Source organism: Zonotrichia albicollis, chromosome 1 (assembly GCF_047830755.1).
Source record: "Zonotrichia albicollis isolate bZonAlb1 chromosome 1, bZonAlb1.hap1, whole genome shotgun sequence".
Classification (NCBI taxonomy): Eukaryota; Metazoa; Chordata; class Aves; order Passeriformes; family Passerellidae; genus Zonotrichia; species Zonotrichia albicollis.
In genome coordinates, this window is record NC_133819.1 from 70492765 (window position 1) to 70513113 (window position 20349).

The following is a 20349-nucleotide window of genomic DNA, read 5'->3' on the forward strand; positions in this document are numbered from 1 at the left end:
GGCACATTCAAGCAGATAGATAATACAACAGCTGCCTTATATTATATTTTTGATCAAGTTACTTAAGGAAGTCTTATCTGATTCTGAATTTGATCCTGTGTTCCAGGTCAGTTTGTCATGAAATGTGATGATAGCCTAGTTTGGTCCTGTCTATATAATAGAGATGAAACCAAACTCCCCATACAATTTACATTTAAAGCAGATCATGATGAGCTTTTTATTTTTGGAAAGGAAATTAATTTATAATTCTTATTGCAAGCTGCTCATACTACACTTGCTACTATATTAACCTTGTGGAAGAACTACTTACTAAATTGTGTGTGAGAAATAGAAAATGACAGATTTCTCTTCACAGAAATTTAATCTATAGTTTCAAACTGTAATGGGATCATTATTTCAACAACTCACCTTGGCCAGAAACAGGATATTTGATGAGGACTGCTGCAAATTCCCCTCAGGTTTATTCTGCAGTAGCCTCTATATTTATGTGTCTTGATCCAAAACCCCACCGAAGTTAATAGAAGGGCTTTGGAACAGGCTTATAAACCATTCTTTGAAGTAGTGTCCTAATGGGGTTTTTTTGTAGCTCCTGGATGTCATTTTAAAATGGTGACTAAGGGAAAAGAGGGATACAAAAGAGGAGAAGATAACACAAGAAAGAAAGAAAGTAATAAAAAAGGAAGTGAAGGCAGGAGGAGAAATTACAGCAATAAAGGACAAAAGACACCATCCATAAAACACTCTATTTTGTTTCAAACTCCGTATTAACATTTTTTAATGTAATTGTTATGTTATTTACAGCTTGTTATTTACATTATTTTTTTAATGCCCTCAGTGATTTTTTTTTTCCCACAGTTGGCGGAATACTGTGCAAATCTCAGACTCAGAGGTTGTATAGGCCACCATAATTCAGCAATCCAGGGAACCCTCTCTCAGTGATAACTCACTAAACTACAGAGGCATTCATCTACCAATTCCACCAAATTAGGAACTCTAACCAGCACGGCTGTGATGGGTTCTTCAACCCAAATCACGAACCTTCTCCATTCACATTTTAACAAATACCTTAATGTGGAAGTCTCTGTCCACAAGGATGTTTTCTGGTTTTAGGTCTTTGTGTACAAAGCCTTGCTCATGCAAATAAAGCATTCCTTCAGTGATTTCCAGCACGAAACGCCCTTTCACTGACAAAGGTAGTGAGAGCTAAAAGAAAGAACAAGAAGTGCCATCTATTAAAAAATGCAACCACAACAATCAACTTAAAACTCAGTTTTTAATAAAAATTCCTCAGTCCCAAGGGTACCTCTGCTTAAGCTATGGTAAGAAAAACCTGCATCTCCAGTTTTTCAATGAGGGAGGTGATTGTCACACTCTACTCCACACTGGTATGGCTTGACCTTGAATACTATGTGCAGTTTTGGCCACAATTTAAGGAGGATGTAAAGCCATTAGAGAGCCTCCAAAGGAAGGCACAGAGATGGTGAAAAATCTGGGGGGAAGCCATATGAGGAAGGGCTGAAGCCACTTGGTCTGTTCAGCCTGGAGGAGACTGAGGGAATATCTCATCATGGTCTACAGCTTCCTCATGATGGGAAGTGGAGGGACCGGCACAGATCTCTTCTCTCTGGTGGTCAGTGATAGGAATGGCACAAAGCTGGATTAGGCAAGGTTTAGGTTGGATATTAGGGGAAGATTCTTCACCCAGAGGGTGGTTGTGATTTTTGGGGTTGTCTTGTGCCAAGTTGGACTTGATGATCTATCAAGGTTCCTTCCAACTAGGGATATTCTATGGCTCTAAGGTCCTTCTTGGATTGAAATTTTGTCATTAAAATAATTCTTGAGTCACTCCATATTTAAAAAATATTTGCTACATATTTAGCAAACTCTCCACTTATCTCTACAGTGCTTCTAGAAGTTTTTAATCTGTAATTGATCTGCTCCTTTGTGATGCACAGGAAAGCCATTGTCTGCTGTCTCTAGAGAAAGCAGTGCTGCCACTGGCTTTTTAATACAAAAAGAAGAATAAGAAATTAAAAACTCCGTTCTCTGACTATGGCACTAACATCCTCTCCCTTTCAAGCAGCTCATCAACTCTAAGGGGTGAAGTAATTGCTCACATTCTGCAGCACTTTCATCATGTTTCCCCGGTCCACGTACTCCATCACAAGTGAGTAGTTTCCATCTTCCAAAATGACTCCAAGCAGCTTTACCACGCGGTCATGCTGCAGTCTGCGCATAATCTTGCCCTCTTCAAGAAGGGAAACATTGTACCTGTAAAACAGAAATTACACTCAATTTAGGTGCCAGCCCAGAAAGAACAAAGCGATGAAAATCACACTGATTCAGGCTGAAAACCATGGCCAAAAATGCCAACAACCCTAGATTAACCATACCTTCAGCTGATTTTAAATCATGCCAGGTTATATTCTCTAAGATTCTGCTCAAATGCATTAAACAGAGACTGTCTGCTCAGTCTGTTTTTAAGGCCTGCTTTCCACTTCTTGTAGGTAGCTGTGGATGTCGAAATCTCTTGACTGGGGTGAGATCTGGGCAGAGCTGAAAGAGCCTTGGAACAAGAAGGATCAAGATCCACTCCACTACTTCTTGTACAGGTAACTTAGGGAGGTCTTGTTTCCTAAGGGCTTCATGTTCAAAATGGATTTCTTACAAGGGAGCCACACACATACTAAATGATGACAGCATTTGCTAACAATTACTGGTTTAACAATTACCTTGGTCTCAGTACAATCCATCAATAATCATAGGTACATAGCTGGGAGCTCACTAAGGGTCTCAAAAAAGGATAATATCCATTATATAATGAATAGAAGGAATGGTATTTTTATTATTGTTCCTGTTCTAGTCCTCAGACGGAAGGATGTAAGAAAATATTGAAACAATACTGCTTGTTAATGTTTTCCTACCCTCTGACTTAAAAGGAAACTGCTTTCTCCATCTGTGTTCCTCTGTATAACTAGAGAAGAAACTGATTGTTTTGTTTGCATTAGGCTCAGTTAAAAAATTTGCTAAAGACTTACCATCCCATATTTTAAGAAATAAGAAAATTATGAGCCTGTGTAATGAAAAAATAAAAACACAAACCCAAAAATACACTTGGCAGGCTAGTCTGTTCTAACTGTGGTCATCCCAAACTGTCATTGCAGGCTGCAAACTACTAGAATCTCTTAATTTGCTTTCTACCAGCAAAATAAAAACTCAGTTAATTTATCACAACCCAAAGTAGAAAAATCATGGAATTTTGTCTGTCTCTAGTGGATTACTCATGGGAGAGTTTTAGGATTGTTATGGCTGTGAGGGAGTAGAGCTGCAATGTCACCTGAATCCACTGAAATCAACATTCAATCTTTGAATTAAATCAGTGGGCTTGGCTCACTCTGCTCTTTCTTAAGGGAGACAGGTTTACATTTGTGGTATTAACACACATGAGGTTGGAGTCCTGCTGATAATTTATGTGCATTTAGTTCCTAGTGGACATCTACAGTTGGATAATTTCATTGAAAACATATATGCAAGTTTGAAAATATGGTGTGGCCACTGAGTTCCTGCATTTCCTTAAGTGTGCAGGCATCCTCTTGATTCTTAACAAGAGGGGGAAAAAAGAGAAAATTTGCAGGACAGCTGTTAGTATTATTTTCCCCACATAAAGTATTTCCAAAAGCCAAAGACCTGAAATTATTACACTCCATTTAGGTTTGTCTTAACTGAATTTAGAGGACTTAGACCAACTGAAAATCAGAACTGAGATCTGGAACTTACTCAGTGCGCTGTGGTCCTGTATACACTTTTTTTAATACTACAAATCCATATTTCTTGTGCAAGCATAAAGAAATTGTTCCAAATCCTCCAGCATCTAGTTGCTTTTTCTCAAGCAAATCCTTGGTGTTCATATGGATGTCTTCCAGAGACATGGCTGCAGTCTTTGTGGCTTAGCAATTAAAACAAAATCAAGCACCCTCGTGCTCCTGGACCTGCAGTATAAAGGAGGGAAAATAAAGTGTCATTGAAAGCGTTCAGCTGTTCCACTAAATAAGTGCACATTGAAGGAGTGGGACAGAAACATAAACTCTCATGACCCTTTATGAATGCTCAGTAAGAAACCAAAAATGCTGCAGTTCTCACAGAATCAGACCTAAAGATTAATCCTGTCAACCCACTACTGTTATATTCAGTTGATGTAAAATCATTTCTTCACCTGAAGATCTCAAAGTGCTGCTGATAAATAGTTTTTATCTATTCAATATACAGTAGATCAGTCCCTACTCTCCATACGCGCAAAATCCAAACCCCAGAAAAACCAAGAGCCACAGTCCCAAAGGCAGGTAGTGCCTAATGATTCTGATAGGTATCTTGTTTTCTGAATTGCCTGAACATGGGCTGTCAGGTGCCCAGATTCCTGCATAACCCTAAGCTACCTTTTAGGCATCTTTGCAAACCTAGGTTTAAAGGATTTGCTTAAAGCTTAAACCAAACAACTGAATGGAGGGTGAAATGAAGGACTGGGCCTCTGTGGGAAGCTTATTGGCACATGATCTCAAGGTCACAAGTGCTAGGAAAGAATATGTATGGCAACTTCTCCTCTGCCCATTAAAAAGAAGAGGAACAAAGAAATTATGAAGGCTTGTACTAACTCCTAAGTGCATCAAGACAAAAAAAGAGTTTGGGGGATCCTATGAAATGGGTAAGTAACAGATAAGTAATAGGTAAGTAAGCACAAGTGGATGCCAGAATAATTTTAATCCTTTGATAAGGCTGCAGTACTCTCTTGCCTAATGTTTCCCAGTCTAGACAGCCCCTGCCTTCAGCATATGCCAGCAAGCTGCTTTGCTAGCACTGGTGCAAGCCAACAAGCTCTGCTTTTTCCCCCCTCACTAAGTTTTTAACTTAAGCACCTTACATCAGGTAAAGAAAGAGTTTGCTGAGAAAAGACAAAGTGCAAGAGACTGGCAGGGCTGTTCATTTTCCACTCGTCTTGGGTAACTACAACACAGATAGATGGAGCTGGGAGAAAGGCACCACCTCTAAGTGCCACTACCAGCAACAGTAGATTGGCTTCTTTGGGTAACTAAGAGCTCTAAATTGTGTAGCAAAGGGACTCCCAAGTTTTTTCCAGACCAACAAATGACTGCCAATTCCTGTAAACTATTGTGCACTTGTATCATCCAATCTCTAATTGAAAAGATTGCTTAATGTTGTTGTGAACACCAGCTGCAGCCTAATTTTGACTGCCTCATTACCACACCCTCTTTGGGAAGCCTGGGATCTAAGGACTTTGTGTGGAAAGTAGGTACCTGAGGAAGACAGACATTTCAATGCTGAGCTGGAAATGGTCTGATCAGTTCAATACTGACAAACCAAAACAGGGGACAATAAATTAAATTTTTAAAAAATTATGAATTGTGCCTGTAGAAGAGATAGAGCAAAAGCTTTCTTTTCAGAGTACATATAGAGACTCTACGGGCTGCTGTAGCACAGATAGGGAACAACCTCCCTACACCCAGAGCAGTGTCCTCTCTTCAGAGTTTTCTGCTTTGGCTTTGTGGACTTCAAAATGATGTAGGCTTTGTTTTGCTGCAGTGCTAGCCTGGATTATGAGCACAGGCCTGAGGATATGGCGGCATTCATTTAGTAAGAAGGTAAGTCTTACTATGCCTAATAACGATTAGAGGAAATTGTTCTTGTTTTGTTTGTTGTGGTAGGGGTTTTTATGGGTGGTTGTTTTTGGGGTTTTTTAATGAAGATTTTTGTTTGTTTGTTTTTGGGTTTTTGTTTTTCCTTTACAGCCAATCAAATGGCAGGCAACAAACGACTCATAGCAGTGCCATTGCTGCTTTCATAGCTGAGCTTTCATCTCCCTGAAAGTTTTTGATGATGGTCCTCTGGATTTACTGGTGTGGTCATACTGACTTTTGTGCAGATGGGGTGGATGTCACATGTACAAGAGCCTAAATTTAGCCATCAGAGTGAAACATGACATAAACTAACATCTTGCTTCTTTACCTGGGTCTCCCTTCCAAGAATAAGTTTGAAGTCACTTATGTATGTTAATTTTTCCATGCTAACAGCAATTATGCAGCTAGGTAGTAGTTATAAGATTGGCACGTGCTTTTCTTGTGAATGCAAAGTAGATGTGCATTTTTGAGTGGCGAATCTCCAAAGCTGCATTAATACCACTGATAGCTTGGGACTGGCATTTGATACCATATAACCTGGCAAAAAATATCTCTGCCCAAAACTGCAATAGATGCAGAACCTTGTTCCTATTTACAATGTTAATTACCTGTTCCTTCCTAGCAAGCCACATGTAGTCACTATGACCAAAAGTCTTGGAAATTCAAAGAAAGTTAGCAACTTCTAAAATCATCATGTGTCTGTTGAAGTGAGCTGAGTAACATTCAAGAAGAGGGAATTTTCTTATTACATGGGAGGGAACCTTCCCCCTTGGGCATGGTAAGATGCCACTGCTTTTTTTTGGTGCTCTTATTAAGTAATGAGGTACTCTGAATAGAAGCTGCCTGATCTAATGACTTATTTCAAATCAAGAGTTTTGTTTTGGGTTTTTTTGGGTTTTTTTTTTTTTTTGGTAGAATGAATATCACAGGAAAACAATGTCTAGCTAGGCTTTAAAGCAAAGACTACTTATTCTGGTATGCTATTTAATATCAGATATTGGCTTAGGATAGCTTGAAATATCAAATTATAAAAAACCAAGGACAGAACCTCAAAGACTCAGGTTCACTCCAACCTTACTGCTTCTTATTGAAATACAGGGTTATTTATATGTACTTAGGACACACCAATTCATGAATTAAGTATCTGTGGTTAAGAGAACAGAAATTTTGTAGCTTAATTCAGCCAACCCTTACAGAAGCTATGCATACTTCTAGTGGTTAATTTATGTTCTGTGAAGTAGCTGTCATCTGTGTACTTGATTCATTACAAAGCAGTTTTTTCTGTGTACTATTCTGATCATTTGTATTCAGTTGGGTTCATATATACCAAGTACCAACATGTGTTATGAAAATTTTTAATACCACTTTCTAGAAGAGAGAAATTTCTGTCCACCAGTATGGCTGGGTATTCTCTAGAAGAGGATAGTACAGCTGTAAGTGGCTTTGTGGCATTTTTCTTTTTAACACCATGGTTATGTCCTCTCCTTTAATGCCTAAAGGGCATATAAATTCACAAGGATCATAACCTGGACATTAGCTCATCATGTCATATTCCTAATCACTGTTCAAAAGTGCTTTGTTCAGTTCTAACGATTTGTAACTGATCTGATACAGTTACAAATCTGTAATGACGTGACCGGCATGGTTAAGGAGGAGGGCTGAGCACATTAGCACAGTAATATGAAAAAACATGGAGCCTTTGTAGTCTAATGATGCTCCCAGCACCTAAGTTCTTAAGAGGTGCTATAAACTTTAATTGGAGAAAATTAGCACCTTTACAAGTAGCAAAATTCGTGGCCACTGAGTTATCAGTCAGTAATGGAAAGGAACAAAGAACAGAAGCCAAAGCTGGTATACCCAAAGGACCAAGAGGAGACAAGCAGAAGGGCTGCTACAGGTGATAACAGAAATATTGCCTGTGTCAATGATGATTAGGTATCTCAGGGTATCTCAGATCTGTTGCTGTAAATGTCATAACCCACTCCATCTAAACCTTTCCCTTCTGCTCAGATTTTTCACCGGATGCATTTTTTCACTAAGGAAGGGGTTTTTCCCCCCCCTTTTTTCTCTTGGAAATAGCAAAGAAAATACCTGTGTCAGGCCGGCAGCAGTTAACAGAAAGGATTCCACGGGAAGGGGAGGAGAAGCCAGTTCAAGGGAAACAGGTGTTTTGCAACAGAAGTTTCCACAGGAGCAGAGGCAGCGTGGGAAGAGGAAAGGATGGGATCTGTGCAGTAGCCAGTACCGGTGCAAAGCTGTTACAGTCGGTTCTGTCACAGAAGCGATTCCGTACGGGAATCGGGAAAGGCTGTCTGGGCTGCCACACCGGGCCGCAGCTGCCGGAGACGGGCGCTCCCGCGCGGCCTGGCCGTAGCCAGAGGCGCCTACTCCCCGAGGAGCCGGGAAGCCCTAAAGCACAGCTGCTCTGGCCTAGTTCCTCGTTGGCCGATTTGCCATATCGCCCTTCTCCTCCCGGCGGCTTCCTGCTGCCGCCTCCTCTCGTCCGCACCGCTCCCCCGCCCGGCGCTTCCCCTTCCCCGTGAGCCCCTCCACGGCGGTGCGGGATGGGACGGAGCGCTGTACCGACACCGAGCCACCTCACCTCGGAACCCGTCAGTCCCCCCGGATCACACCGCGGCGACGCCTTCGCACCCCCTTGGCGGGGTCGCCGCCGTGGTTTCGGTTTCGGTACAGCAGCGCGGCTCTTCCAGCTGCTCCCGCTCCGGGCTCCTGCCCTACCGCGCTCTGGCCTCGGAGGCCCCGACAGCTTCCCGGGGCGCCGCTGGCAATGGGGTTTGCCCCCTAAGGCACCTAAAGTAATGCCTCCGTTCCGGGGAGGCGGAGCGAGGGAGGCGGCTTGTAAGCTTCTGAGAGGCGCAGGGACCCGCCCAGTCAGTGACTGAGTCATCGCCCGAGCTCTACGAGCACAGCCATCGCTGCCGGCAGAGAATCTGTCACTGCCTGAGCCACTGGGCACCACGATCGTGACCACGCCGTGACTTTATCACCTGTCGAGCTCTATGGGAACTACGATCGGTGCAACACCCTGGCCCTGTCACCTGTCGAGTGTCTGGGCACTGCAATCTCTGCCACAAAATGGCTCTGTCGTCTGTCGACCCCTTTGGGCATTGCGATCTGTGGCACACGGTGACTGTGGCACTAGCTCGAGCTCTCTATGCATTCAGATCCGTGGCACACCCTGGCTCTGCACTGCCCCAGCCCCCTGGGCACACCTTGACTCTGTCACTGCCCCCGCAATCTGGGCACTGCAGTCGATACCACACGGTGGTCCTGTCGCTGCTTTCTGGGCGCTGAGATCGGTGCCACATCGTGGCTCTGTCGCTGCCTGAACTCTAAGGAGCATCTCCCCCTCTAGCGCCCCTGACTTACCGTGTTCTGGCCTCTGGGAACCCTGCCGCTTCCCTGGGCGCCGCTGGCAATGGGGCTCATCCCCACCGCGCCACCACTTAAATAATCTCTCAGTCCGGAGCGGGAGGCGGAGCAAAAGAGACAGCTCGGAAGGCTCGAAGCAGCACCCAGTGGCCGAGTGCTCTCGGAGCACTGCGATCGGTGCCACCAAAGAATCTGTCACTCCTGAGCTCTGTGAGCACTGCGATCGGTGCCACGCTGTGCCTTGGTCACTGTCTGAACTCTCTGGGAACTACCATAGGAGCCACACGGTGAATGTGGCACTGCTCGAGCTCTCGTTGCCAGACGAGGACTCTGTCGGTGCCCCAGCCCTCTGGGCACTGAAACTGGTGCCACACGGTGGTTCGATCACTGCCTCAGCTCTCTGGCCACTATGCTAATTCCCAGAGAAGCGACTTAGTCGCTTCCTAAGCTCTCTGGGCGCTCCAGTTGCTCCCACACTGTGGCCCCCTTGTTGCCACAGTGCCTCTCTTTGAGCACTACGATTGGTGTCACACCTTCACTCTGCTGCTGCTCCATCTCTTTGGAGGCTGCAAACAGTGCCACACGGTGACTCTGTCACTTGAGGTCCCTGGACACTATGATCTGTGCCACATGGGGACTCTGTCACTGCTCCAGCCCTCTGGGCACTGCGATCGGTGCTGGTAGAGAATCTGTCACTCCTGAGCTCTGTGAGCACTGCAAATGGTGCCACATGATAGTTCTATCGATGCCTTAGCTCTTGGAGCACTACAATCGGTGTCACACCCTGACTTTGCCGCTGCTCCATCTCTTTGGGGGCTGCAATAGATGCCACACTGTAACTCTGTCACTTGTCTGAGCTCTCTGAGAACTACGATCAGTGCCACACTGCGGCTCTGTCACTGCCTGAGCTCTCTGGGCACTACTATTGGAGCCACACGGTGACTGTGGCACTGCTCGAGCTCTCTATGCAATAGGATTGGTGCCAAGATGTTGACTCTGTCACTGCCTCAGCTCCCTCACTATGATAATTCCCAAGAAGGAGTTTTGTCATTTCCTGAGCTCTCTGGGCACTCCAGTTGCTCCTACACTGTGGCCCTGTCACTGCCTCAGCTCTCTGGGCATTATGAGCCTTGAAAACATGGCAATGTTATTAAGACTGAGAGCAGGTTGGGAGTTCAAGGCATGTTGGAAATGCCTTTGTCTATGGAAGATTTGGATCTGGATATCTGGGGATTTTTTTGTTCAGGAAGGCCTGAAGTAGGCTTTTGTTTGTCAACAGAGTTACAATCACACGTAGCAGTCCTGGGACAGTTGCAGGAATACAAAACCAAAAGAATTGCCATAAGCCAAGTAGTTCAGCCTCCCCTGGATGTCAGGTGTGTAGTTAATACAGGTTCTTTACATAAGGGCCATTGCTTTGCCATTCATCTGTGAAAAGGATGGTGATGACGAGTGTCTAATGTCTTTACTGTGATCTTTCCCATTCTGGAGAACTATTGCATTCCCTATGGTGCTTTCAAGCAGCAATGATAGAAGGGCAGTGGCGTATCAATGGGGTAGGGCAGTAGCAACCCACAATTATGTCTTTAATTTCTTCCTCTGACAGTCAGCAATGCAGTATGGGTGCTCCTAAACCACCCATCTACCCTTATCTGCTCTTCCAGGGATGGCACTGTCTGCTTTGTGCCTCGTGCTGGCCCACACGTGCATCTGCCGGGAGCAGGGGCTCCTCCCTTCCCGCCTTCTGGAAGGGGTCTCATGGGAAAGACAGGCGGGACATAGAAGGATGCGGGCGGCTGTGGGTTTGCAGAGATAGGACAGCCTAGGTGATCACTTCCAAGATGAAGTTTCCTCTCTGAGTATCAAAACTGCCCTATGATGGACAAACTGAATAAACATCTCGTTTCTAAGATTTTGCAATAAACAAAGGAAAAAGAAGAAAAATAGAAGTTGACAGTGGAACGAGTGGAACTGATGCAGGACCAGCACATTCCTGTTCTCCATTCTTTCTGGATCAGCTGGGATTGAGAGAACAGGAGTTGAATGCTCTGACAGCTCCTGATGCAAGGGCTGATCCCACTTACTGTAAAGAGGAGACTCAGAACCAAATGCTGAATTGTGACACTGAGCTCACTGTAGCTTAAATGCAGCGATTTTGTGTCCATCCACACTGTGAGGTGTCACAAGGAGAGCATTATTGAACTTGCAGTCTAGAGAGACTGGGTCATTTGTCAGGTAAATAAAGCAAATGCAAATACAGATGTGCTATCTCTGGTGGGCCAATTGTTCAGTTTTGGTCTTCTGCAAACCCAAACATTACAGCAATCTTTTGATAACACTTGACCTCTGAGGGTTTTTTTTCCTTTCTTTGGTTGGTTGGTTTGTCTGGTTTGGTTCTTCTGCTGTTTAGCTTTGCATTGTGTATGGGGCCAAAGGTGTGGTCTAAAGGCAGGAAGAGAGATGGCTGAATTTATTTGAATTGCTTGGTTAAAATATGTGTCAATCTCATTCTGTTGTGATTTGCCAACAAGCACTACACAAAGAAAGAAACTGTAATTTATTTGTATGTATGCTTAGAGGTCAGTCTTGCCAGTTATGACATTCCTTTATTAAATGAATAGGGAAAATAAACTGATCCAGAAATGCAATCTGAATTTACAGAGAAATGTCTTAATTCTTATTGAGGAGAAGGAAAGATTATCTTGAAATTGACAAAAAGATTGGTACATTTTTAGTGCTTTTCTCCATAATGAATTGATCTGAGCAGAAGTCTTCAATTTTAGCATTAATGAGAATAAGGTGTTAGTTTTCTTTTAATTGTAACTGAACTTGCATTAATCTCAACCATTTACATACTTTGTACTAAAAATCTCAGCCATCTTATTAAAATTTAGTGCTACCATATGTGTGGGAGCTGGTATGTGTCTGCCACATAGTGTCAAGCACGGTATCCTCAAAATACAGGTCAGTCTGGCATTCTTCATCTAACAGTTAACCCCACTAAGCTCTGCAATTGATCTAAAGCAGTAATGTTGGTTTGACATTGGAACTTCTGCTTTTACCTCAATTTCATTCTTTCCTGAATAGTCTGCTAATTGAACAAAGTGAGAAGGATGATTTCCCTTCTATGAAATTTTAAAATTTGTCCCCAGATTTGTCTCAGTAACTTTGTTGTTCTCCTTAAGTTTTTAAGGTGTGAATCTGCTTTCCCCACAACTTAGATGTGTAACACTTTTTTCCTTACTCCCTTTCACTTTCCTTTTCCTATAACAGAGCTGTTGAGCCAAAGCAAATATCCTGCTTCTGCAGCCTAAAGACTTTGGCTCACATGCCCCACAGCAGACATCTGCAACAGCTTGGGGCAGCTCTGCTTCCTGGGAAATGTCTCTGCTGGATGTGGCCCTTCACTTCATATGGGAGCAAACAGGAACACTGACCCTTTCCCTGTGTGGCATTTCCCAGTCTGGTGTATCAGCTTACACTGAGCCTCCAGAACCTCAGCATGTTTATTACCCAGTTAGTCCCCAGGGAACTGTAAGGCTGGGGTGTGACAAGACTGCCACAAAGCAGGTATGGCAGATGCACAGAGGCCTAGGTGTCATTTGACAGTGACTCAGGGGACAAGCTCTCATAGAGGCCACATTCTTTTAATATCAAAGTGCAAAGGCAGCATTTAGGTGAGCTGGTCAGAACAAGAAATTCAGTAGCTAAGTGAGAACCCCCCCCCCACCGCCTTGCCATATGCACAAACAGGTTAACAACTCTAAAGCACAAAAATAATCCTGCTACAGTTCCAGGTAAAAATCCTGGCTATTAAGAGCCAGACAATTCATTTGTCCCATAGATCCTGACCAACAGACAGACAGCTGCAGTCTCCAAAGGAAGGCAAATCATGCACATATCACTACATTCATATTTAATCTTTCCCTTTCCTGGTATCTATCCTAGCTTTAATATTGCTATATAGACAGGATCTGTAGAAGCTTAGATTGGATCTGGAGAAGCCTAGGGCTGCCCACAAGGCTTTCCAGCTGTTTAAGACACTTTGCAACGGTACATCCTTTTGCAACACTACTCATGGTTTTGTTGCTCCAAGGTACAAGTGTAGCGCTATCACCATCCATCTTGGGCTTTTCAAGGTTGAGTATGGACACCATATTCCCTGGCAAAGGAAAAACACGTGGCAACTGGTACAAAAAGTGTTAAAATAAACTTGGCCACATACTGTTTCACAAGCAGCAATGGTATGATCTGCCATGAAATATCACATATGTTATCAAGTACAGGGAAGCAGGATGACACCATTTATGTGAACAAGGAGAATAACACAAAGAGTTTTGCACCCATCCTTGAAGGGAATCCCTTGGGAATCACTGAAAATAAATGCCATGTTGTCAGTTAAACTGCTAGATGTAGTATTCCAGATTCTTAAAATATATTTGAATTAGGAGATTAGTGTTCAGGTATTTAGATAGAGCATCAAAAAGAATGGAGAAAAAGAAAATCTTCTCTCTGTGGTCTTGCCTCTGAACATTACTTGAAATACCACTCAGGAGAGCAGTCTATGGGCTCTTCCTTCCAAAGAGTCTTCAGGCGCTGGCTCCAGGCAGCCAGCATCTCCTTCCTCTTCTCCTCAGAGACATTCTCTGGAGCATAACAGATGTGAGGTTCAAGCACTTTGACACCACAGAAGTGCATGATTCCATGCTGGATGCAAAAAAAAAAAAAAAAAAAGAAAAGAAAAAAAATAAAGAAATGCCTTAGGAAATATTTCAATATTTCCTCTTACTTTCATTTGAAGAAAATGCAAGATTCAAGTCTGTTCTGTTTCTTTGACCCAATATCAGTCAGGTTCTCTAAACCTGTGCATTTGTCAGGAGAAGGAAAATAAATTGCAGAAGTTTGCTACTTATCCAGGCAGTCACTACTGAAGGCATTCAGCAGAATGGCATACAAGATACTGAAAGGTAAGGGCAACTTCATTTCTTCTGCTCTGGAGAATTTATTTTTAACTGCTGTTAATCCCACAGAATTGGGGATTCTGTCCTCTTTGGCAGCTGTTGACTGTTCACTTTGCAACGATCACAGGAGGCCAAAAGTTCATTGTTCAGTTTGAAACTCCTCAGATGGGTTTCTAACTGCAGTGTTCCACATCTACTTCTAAGATGGGGTTTTTTTAGCCTTTTGCCTCTGGCTCAGCCAAAGGTTCCTGTGGGAAGGCTAGTGCCTGTGGAATCAGCTCAACTTGCCATTTTCCTTCATTGTGTTTCTGAATTTAGAGTTGTGTTTCACGTTTTTGCCATGTTGACCTGCAAGCTCTGCAGTTGGACAGCTCCACAGGAGCAGGCAGCTGGTAACTGCACGGGGAGGGGACCATGGAATTTTGGATCATCTCCTGTACTGTATCAAGAAGAAGCTGGATAAACTTGCCTTACTACCTGTATTTCCAAACCATGCTGGGTACTTCTGTAAAAAGAGTAGCAAGTAAAAGAGGAATGCTAACTTTCGTGTGTTGACTGTTACTGCCAGGGTAATGTGTGGCTCCCCTTCTACCCTGCATCCTACATGAACTGGGAAACCACGGGAAACAGAAATCCTGCATGGCTGAGCTCAAGGAAATCCTGTAACAGCAGGGAAACTGAAAAGGCTGGCAGTGTTAAGCTTTCTCTACATTTTATTCTGGAGGAAGGGGGGACAAAACAATTTTAAAAGTCAGTAGACTTGTAAAGTAGTCCCAGGATTTTAGGTAACAGTCTATAATCTGCAGATCATTGGAACTGACAACTTGATTAAAAATTATTATATTTCATTTAAAAACCCCAATAAAACAATTGTTAAAAATAGATGGAAAAATAAAAAATTATGAAGACAACAACCAAATGTTCATATATTATACCTGCATGGGCCACAGGACATAGCGAATATCACCACCGATACCTTCTTTTGAGTACATCTCTTGGCCTCCTCCCGTGGTGAACGAAAAGAGGGATAATTTGCCCTAGAAGAAGGAAAGTAGTGGTTAATTAAGACATATTTAAAGAAGAGCGCCTGAACAGTGCAAGAGATATTCAGGCAAACCTGGACAGCATGGATTTCTAGGGGAGAGGGTGACTTCTTCTTTCCCAGACCTTACATGAAGTGGCAGTTCTGAGGCCAAGATTGATGCCATACAATCAGACAGTGGACTGTGTGTCTTTGGGAAGAGATAGGTTAAGGAAAAGCAATTATGTGTCTGACACCCTTGTGTGAAGCAGGGCTGATACATTACTTCAACGTAGTGGAAAGTCAAAGCTCCGAACAACTACAATGGAAAAGAATGAACAAGCCCCCATAGAACATGGTGCAAGCCTTGACCTTAATAAAAAAATTCCAAAAACATACCTGGAGCAAGCCACCATCATAAGCCTTTGACAAATCGTAAGCAAAGCCTTGGACCAAGACTCTGTCCATCCAGCCCTTCAGGATTGCAGGCATGTTGAACCAAAACAAGGGAAACTAGGCAAAGAGAAAATTACCTGGTTAGCACAGAGAGTCTGGGCCACCCTTAGGCCTGGTTTACAGGACTAATCCTGTCCTCTGAACCTGCTCAGATCCTGTATGTACCTTCTCCAGCTCTCTGGCAGTAGAGGCAGTAACTGTGCCTGGCAAAAGAAGCTGAAGTGCTTTCTGTTTGTGGTAACCTCAGGGCCAGACCTGAGCATCTACAGCACACCAACACTGTGGTGCATGTGAGGCCTTCCATTCAGAATAAAGATGGAAAAGGATGAAGTAGGAGGGTGCCATTGAATTCAGATTTAAGACTGTACAGAATCATGTCTCCTATGGCTGAAATGCAAAAGAATCAAAAATCTTATTAGCTGGATTGACATCTGGTGATCAGCTCTGATCTGACAGTCTGGTGACAAATCCAGGGGATCATAGGAAAGACTTCTTTTCAAACCCTGCTGACATCATAACCCCAAATCCAATACTGAGAAGAAAAAGACTTCTTTAAGATTTGGACTTTGTTTCCAGTTAGCCCATGGGATTGCATCCAAAGCTGTCATATCCATGGCATGAATGGGCTCTTTCTTATACTTGGCTGCATCACTACCTCTAAACCTTTGTACACACTGCACACAGAGGAAGAAATTCTATAAACATGTAACGACATGTGGCTTAATGGTGAAATGATGAAAACAAAATGGAAACTAGGCAACCACCACAGTAACTACAAGTGATGAATTTAGTCTGTAGCAAATTTTAAATTCCTTCATGATGTCCTTAGGAGGCTTTTTAAATTTCTTTTTTATTTTCTCCACCAGAACACACTCAACTCTTCATAGCATTTTACACATGGAAAGTAGAAGGCAACCACTTCCTTCAGGGGATGTCTTAAGGTTTTTATCTGGGAAGTGATAGTCTGAAAATGACAATGACTTACAGTGAAATGCTTAATTGAGATATGGCCCCGTCCTAAATTTAATCAAACCTTGGAGAGAAGAACATAGAAAGAGATGTCTAAGCCAACAGGGACACAAAGAAATGTAAGGCTACTACTTCCCTTCACAGTACTTTGGGATTTCTAGACACTGGGAACAGAGCTGGCAGAGTGGAGAATAGAGATGGGTTGTAAAGCTCTGTCATCAATTGCCAGTAGTGCTTCTGCAAACCAGCAACAAATGAGAACAGTCTACTTGGGAAAACCCAATTCCCTGACTTCACTGGCTACTCCAGCTCCTTGACCAGGAAATAATCCTTCCCCTGCTTTCTGCCAGCCTGCTGACATCCATGGTCACATATGTCTTTGTGCATCCATCAGGAAGTTTGGCCCAGTGTTGGGGAGCTCCTGGCATTGCTGTTGTTTCAACCTGCATCATTGTGCTACTCAGTTACTGGATTTGCTGGAATAATGACCCAGCTAATTGTACTACTGATCTGTAGTTTTTACTGTACCATTACCTAAAGTCAGCATCACAACTGAATTCTGTTTAAAATAATGACCTGGAAAATCAGCAGGTCTGCTTCCTGCACTTTCTTCTGCTCTTCAACCAGGTCTTTGGACAAAGCTCCTCTCTTGTAAGCTTCCCAGGTTTCCACACCATAATTGAAGGCTTCTGAGTTGTGCAGGTGACCTGTGGGTAGAAATGATCAGTCATTCCTTGCCCCCTATGCAGTATCAGTGCCAGGTAAGAGCTGAGTGCAGGCTGCCATTTGCAGTTCTGAACTGGTTTACTGCTTTCCATTTTTCCTACGTTCTTGTCTTTGCTGGATATTCAGCACCATCCCAGCTGATGGTCACTTGATTTTTAAAAAGGAGAGGAATGTAGGGTCTCAGAGTTCTGAAGCTTCACCTTCCTGTAGCAACACAGGAGGTGCAATATGAGGACCTAAGCTCGCCTCAGGACTCTGGGAATGCAGGTGGAAGATTTAAGAGAATGTTGGGAATTGTTCTGCCTCTGCCTTAGGACTTCCTGTGGCCATCCTGCACTTGTAAGCACTATGGAGCTGCTGTCCAGCCTCTAAAACTGGGAAATTCACCAGAGGATGGGCAACCAGTACTGGCCAGCTCTACTGACTCCATGAGCAGGTCATCATCTCTAGCAGAAGACAGGGGCAGTTGTAGCCTCGTGAACTCAACTCTAGCAAGCCCCAGAGTGGTATCTGAAGGCATTTCCTCTCCATGAGAAATGGACTTTAGAGGCTGATTATGGACACGTGCTAATGTGTTTCTTCCTCTCACTAGTCTCACTGTGGTACAAAGGTCATGTTCAGGAGTGGCCCTGTAGAAATGCAGATGCCTGGTCATGAATAAGTTTCTCATTAATGAAAGAAGTTTCTCATTAATCTCTTGATGATCTGAGGGCTGGAGCACCTCTCCTATCAAGACAGACTGAGAGTTGGGGTTGTTCAGCATGGGGAAGATTTCAGGAGACTTTTTTCAGCCTTCTGATACCTGACAGGGGCCTTACAAGTCACTGTTTTTTGAGAGAGGAATATTTTGGCTGGGCTCACCAACAATGTCATTCCTTGTTGCTCTGGGCTCAAACTGCATGGCGTACAAATCTGACACGGTGACGCTGCAGCCCTGCTTGGTCAGCTCTTCCACAGCAATCTTCAGCAAAGATCCATTGAAGGACTTGGGCTCTTGGTGTGCATAGACTATCAGGACTTTTTTACCTGGAGGCAGAAAGAAAACCAGGAGACCATTTGGAATCTAGGAGGCAGGTGCAGAACAGCTGGTAGAGTTGGGGCTTGTTCCTGGCTCTTTCTGTAGTGTCTTTTCCCAAGGACATAGAAGCAGTGAAAGCAGAGTGGCAGTGGCAGCATTTGACTCCTGCTCAGCAGCACTGAGTGACTCCTGAGGCACTGATTGCTGCCTGCGCCCAGCCCAGCAGTTCTGTGCTACACTGGGCTTTCCTAGGCGGAACTCAGTGGACAGAGGGGTTGTTCCATAGCAGGTCACACTGCCCTACATCAGCAAAACCCAGCCCCTTCTCCGGAGACAACATTTCTGTTGGTCTGATTCCACTACCACCCAAAAAGTAGTACTAGGTAGATTGCCCAAAAGGGTCAAGGAAACAACTTCTTAGAGGTCAGAACACCTTCCTATCGCAGTGATGGATCCCCTCCTGATCTTTCATTTCAGTGCTGTGCAAGTTACAACACTGGGGTAGACATTAAAGATGCCCCTGTCCCACTTCAGCACAATCACTGTAACTTCTGTAGAGAGCGACAGGTTTTTATATTCTCAGAGAATAGATTGCCATATGTATCTCAAACTGTTGTCAAAGTGGATTCAAGGTAAGCTATGCGACCAAGCAGGTGTGCAGGGATAGAATATCTTGGAGGCATGTAACAAGGCTCTGCTCAAAGAGCTCCATGGTGTCCTCAAAGTTTTATTAAACATAGGCTCTACAATTTTAATAATTCTCTTAAAAATCACTCATCAGTGAAACAAAAGAAAGATTCTGTATGGGGTTGTTGTTGTTTATAGAAAACCAGAGAGGGAAATTTACAGGGACTATTGAAAATGACAGGCTGTGCAAAACATGCAGTTCATGCTTCCTGACTGCCAAGACAAAAACTCAGGCATCTCCTGAACTCAGTTTCTCTGCAGCACAGCTTCTGGATGTGGGTACATAGTGTCTATAAAACAAGAGCTATGCAAAAAAGACTGTTAAAACTTGCAGGTCAAATGCTATCAGAAATTCAATGTGTCTATAAACCCTTGAAATCCCTGCTCCATACTGTATTCTGGAAATTTCAGTAGCAGTTACAACTTTGCTGTTCGTGCCAGATCTCAACAAATGGAGCTCACTGACAGGGCGTTATCACATACTCCAAAAAGTGCTAAGGTTGATTCTGCAAAAATGCTGATTTGTTTCCATTTCGGTGGAGCTGGAGGCACTTGGGCACAGCGTCTGGAGACACTGGAGTTTTCCAAGGCATCACTCAGTGAGGTAATTCCAGTCGTTTGGAAAAGTAAGACCTCAGTGTCCCAAAGGCCCAGAGGCCTCATCCCCGAGGTGCCCAGCGGCCACCCTGGAGCGAGCAGCATTTTCAACCACGTTTGCTCTTACCTGCCATTGCTGGGGACCGCTGGGGAGCTTCACTCTTGATAATCGGGTACTGCCTGAGAACTGAAGTGAGAGATTTGCTGGTGAGAAACATCAGGACCAGGAGCGGGAAGACTCGCTGTTTAGCGGGAACTCAGGGCACTCAGCACAGCCGGGCACTGGCCGAGCGCGGCCCGCCGGAGCGGGAGGGAAGCGCCCGGCTCCCGGCCCGGGCCCTGGAGCAGGAATTCTCCTCCGGCCGCCGGAACGGCGCTTGCCGGCGGCAGCACGGCCGCTTCGGCCCGGGGCTGCGCCGGGTGCATGGCACCGCTACCGGTCCCGTGCCGCCCTCTGGAAAGCGGCTTCGGAGCAGCCCCCAGAGTTCCGAAGCCCAGCGCAAGCCGGGCTGCCCTTACCTGCTGCCGGGGCCCGGAGCACATCTGTGAGGGCTGGGAGCGGCCCTTCCCGGCGGCCCCGCTGCCCGCCCTTCCCGGGGCAGCGCCAGCACGGGGCGGGATCGGGATCGGCGCCGCCCGCGGCTCCCGCTCCGCTCGAGGCCGCGCTCGGCCCGGAGCGCGCCCCCGCCGCTGTGACAGCGTGGGATATTATTTTTATTCTGGGTTTCTGCTCTTCTCCAAGTACAGAGCTCGTCCTTCATTTCTGCCAGCAATGCAGTATGGGCGCTCCTAAACCACCCATCTACCCTTATCTGCTCTTCCAGGGATGGC

The 20349-nt window shown here is 44.6% G+C and overlaps 2 protein-coding genes and 2 long non-coding RNA genes across 6 annotated transcripts in view; 2 read left to right on the forward strand and 2 right to left on the reverse strand.

Annotated features, from left to right (window-relative positions):
• The window catches only part of LOC113458558 (uncharacterized), a 30569-nt gene extending 28077 nt beyond the window's left edge, over positions 1-2492 (forward strand). Inside the window, exon 3 of the long non-coding RNA XR_003378912.2 lies at positions 2084-2492. This is a non-coding gene — a long non-coding RNA (uncharacterized LOC113458558). The remainder of the gene's footprint in view (positions 1-2083) is intronic.
• The window catches only part of RIPK1 (receptor interacting serine/threonine kinase 1), a 25170-nt gene extending 15968 nt beyond the window's left edge, over positions 1-9202 (reverse strand). Inside the window, exons 1-4 of one of the 3 annotated variants that reach the window (XM_014275856.3) lie at positions 9081-9202; positions 3778-3989; positions 2118-2271; positions 1066-1203 (exon numbers count right to left, since the gene is read on the reverse strand). In XM_014275856.3, the coding sequence (XP_014131331.2) occupies positions 1066-1203; positions 2118-2271; positions 3778-3929 (444 nt within the window). In that variant the 5' untranslated portion in view covers positions 3930-3989; positions 9081-9202. Of the gene's footprint in view, positions 1-1065; positions 1204-2117; positions 2272-3777; positions 3990-7781; positions 8151-8292; positions 8634-9080 lie in introns of those variants that run through there. The other 2 variants (XM_005481691.4, XM_074544415.1) reach the window with 2 other exon arrangements.
• On the forward strand, positions 3985-13243 carry LOC141729664 (uncharacterized). The gene is made up of 2 exons (XR_012581060.1): positions 3985-5654; positions 7770-13243. It is a non-coding gene; the product is annotated as an uncharacterized LOC141729664 (long non-coding RNA).
• On the reverse strand, positions 11624-20349 carry LOC102066463 (N-ribosyldihydronicotinamide:quinone dehydrogenase 2). Its single transcript, XM_074544449.1, has 7 exons — positions 20038-20349; positions 19646-19705; positions 18078-18242; positions 17067-17197; positions 15465-15578; positions 14980-15081; positions 11624-13790 (listed from the first exon to the last, which is right to left on the reverse strand). The coding sequence occupies exons 2-7, from the start codon at positions 19650-19652 to the stop codon at positions 13617-13619; spliced, it is 693 nt and encodes a 230-aa protein (XP_074400550.1). The 5' UTR covers positions 19653-19705; positions 20038-20349; the 3' UTR covers positions 11624-13616.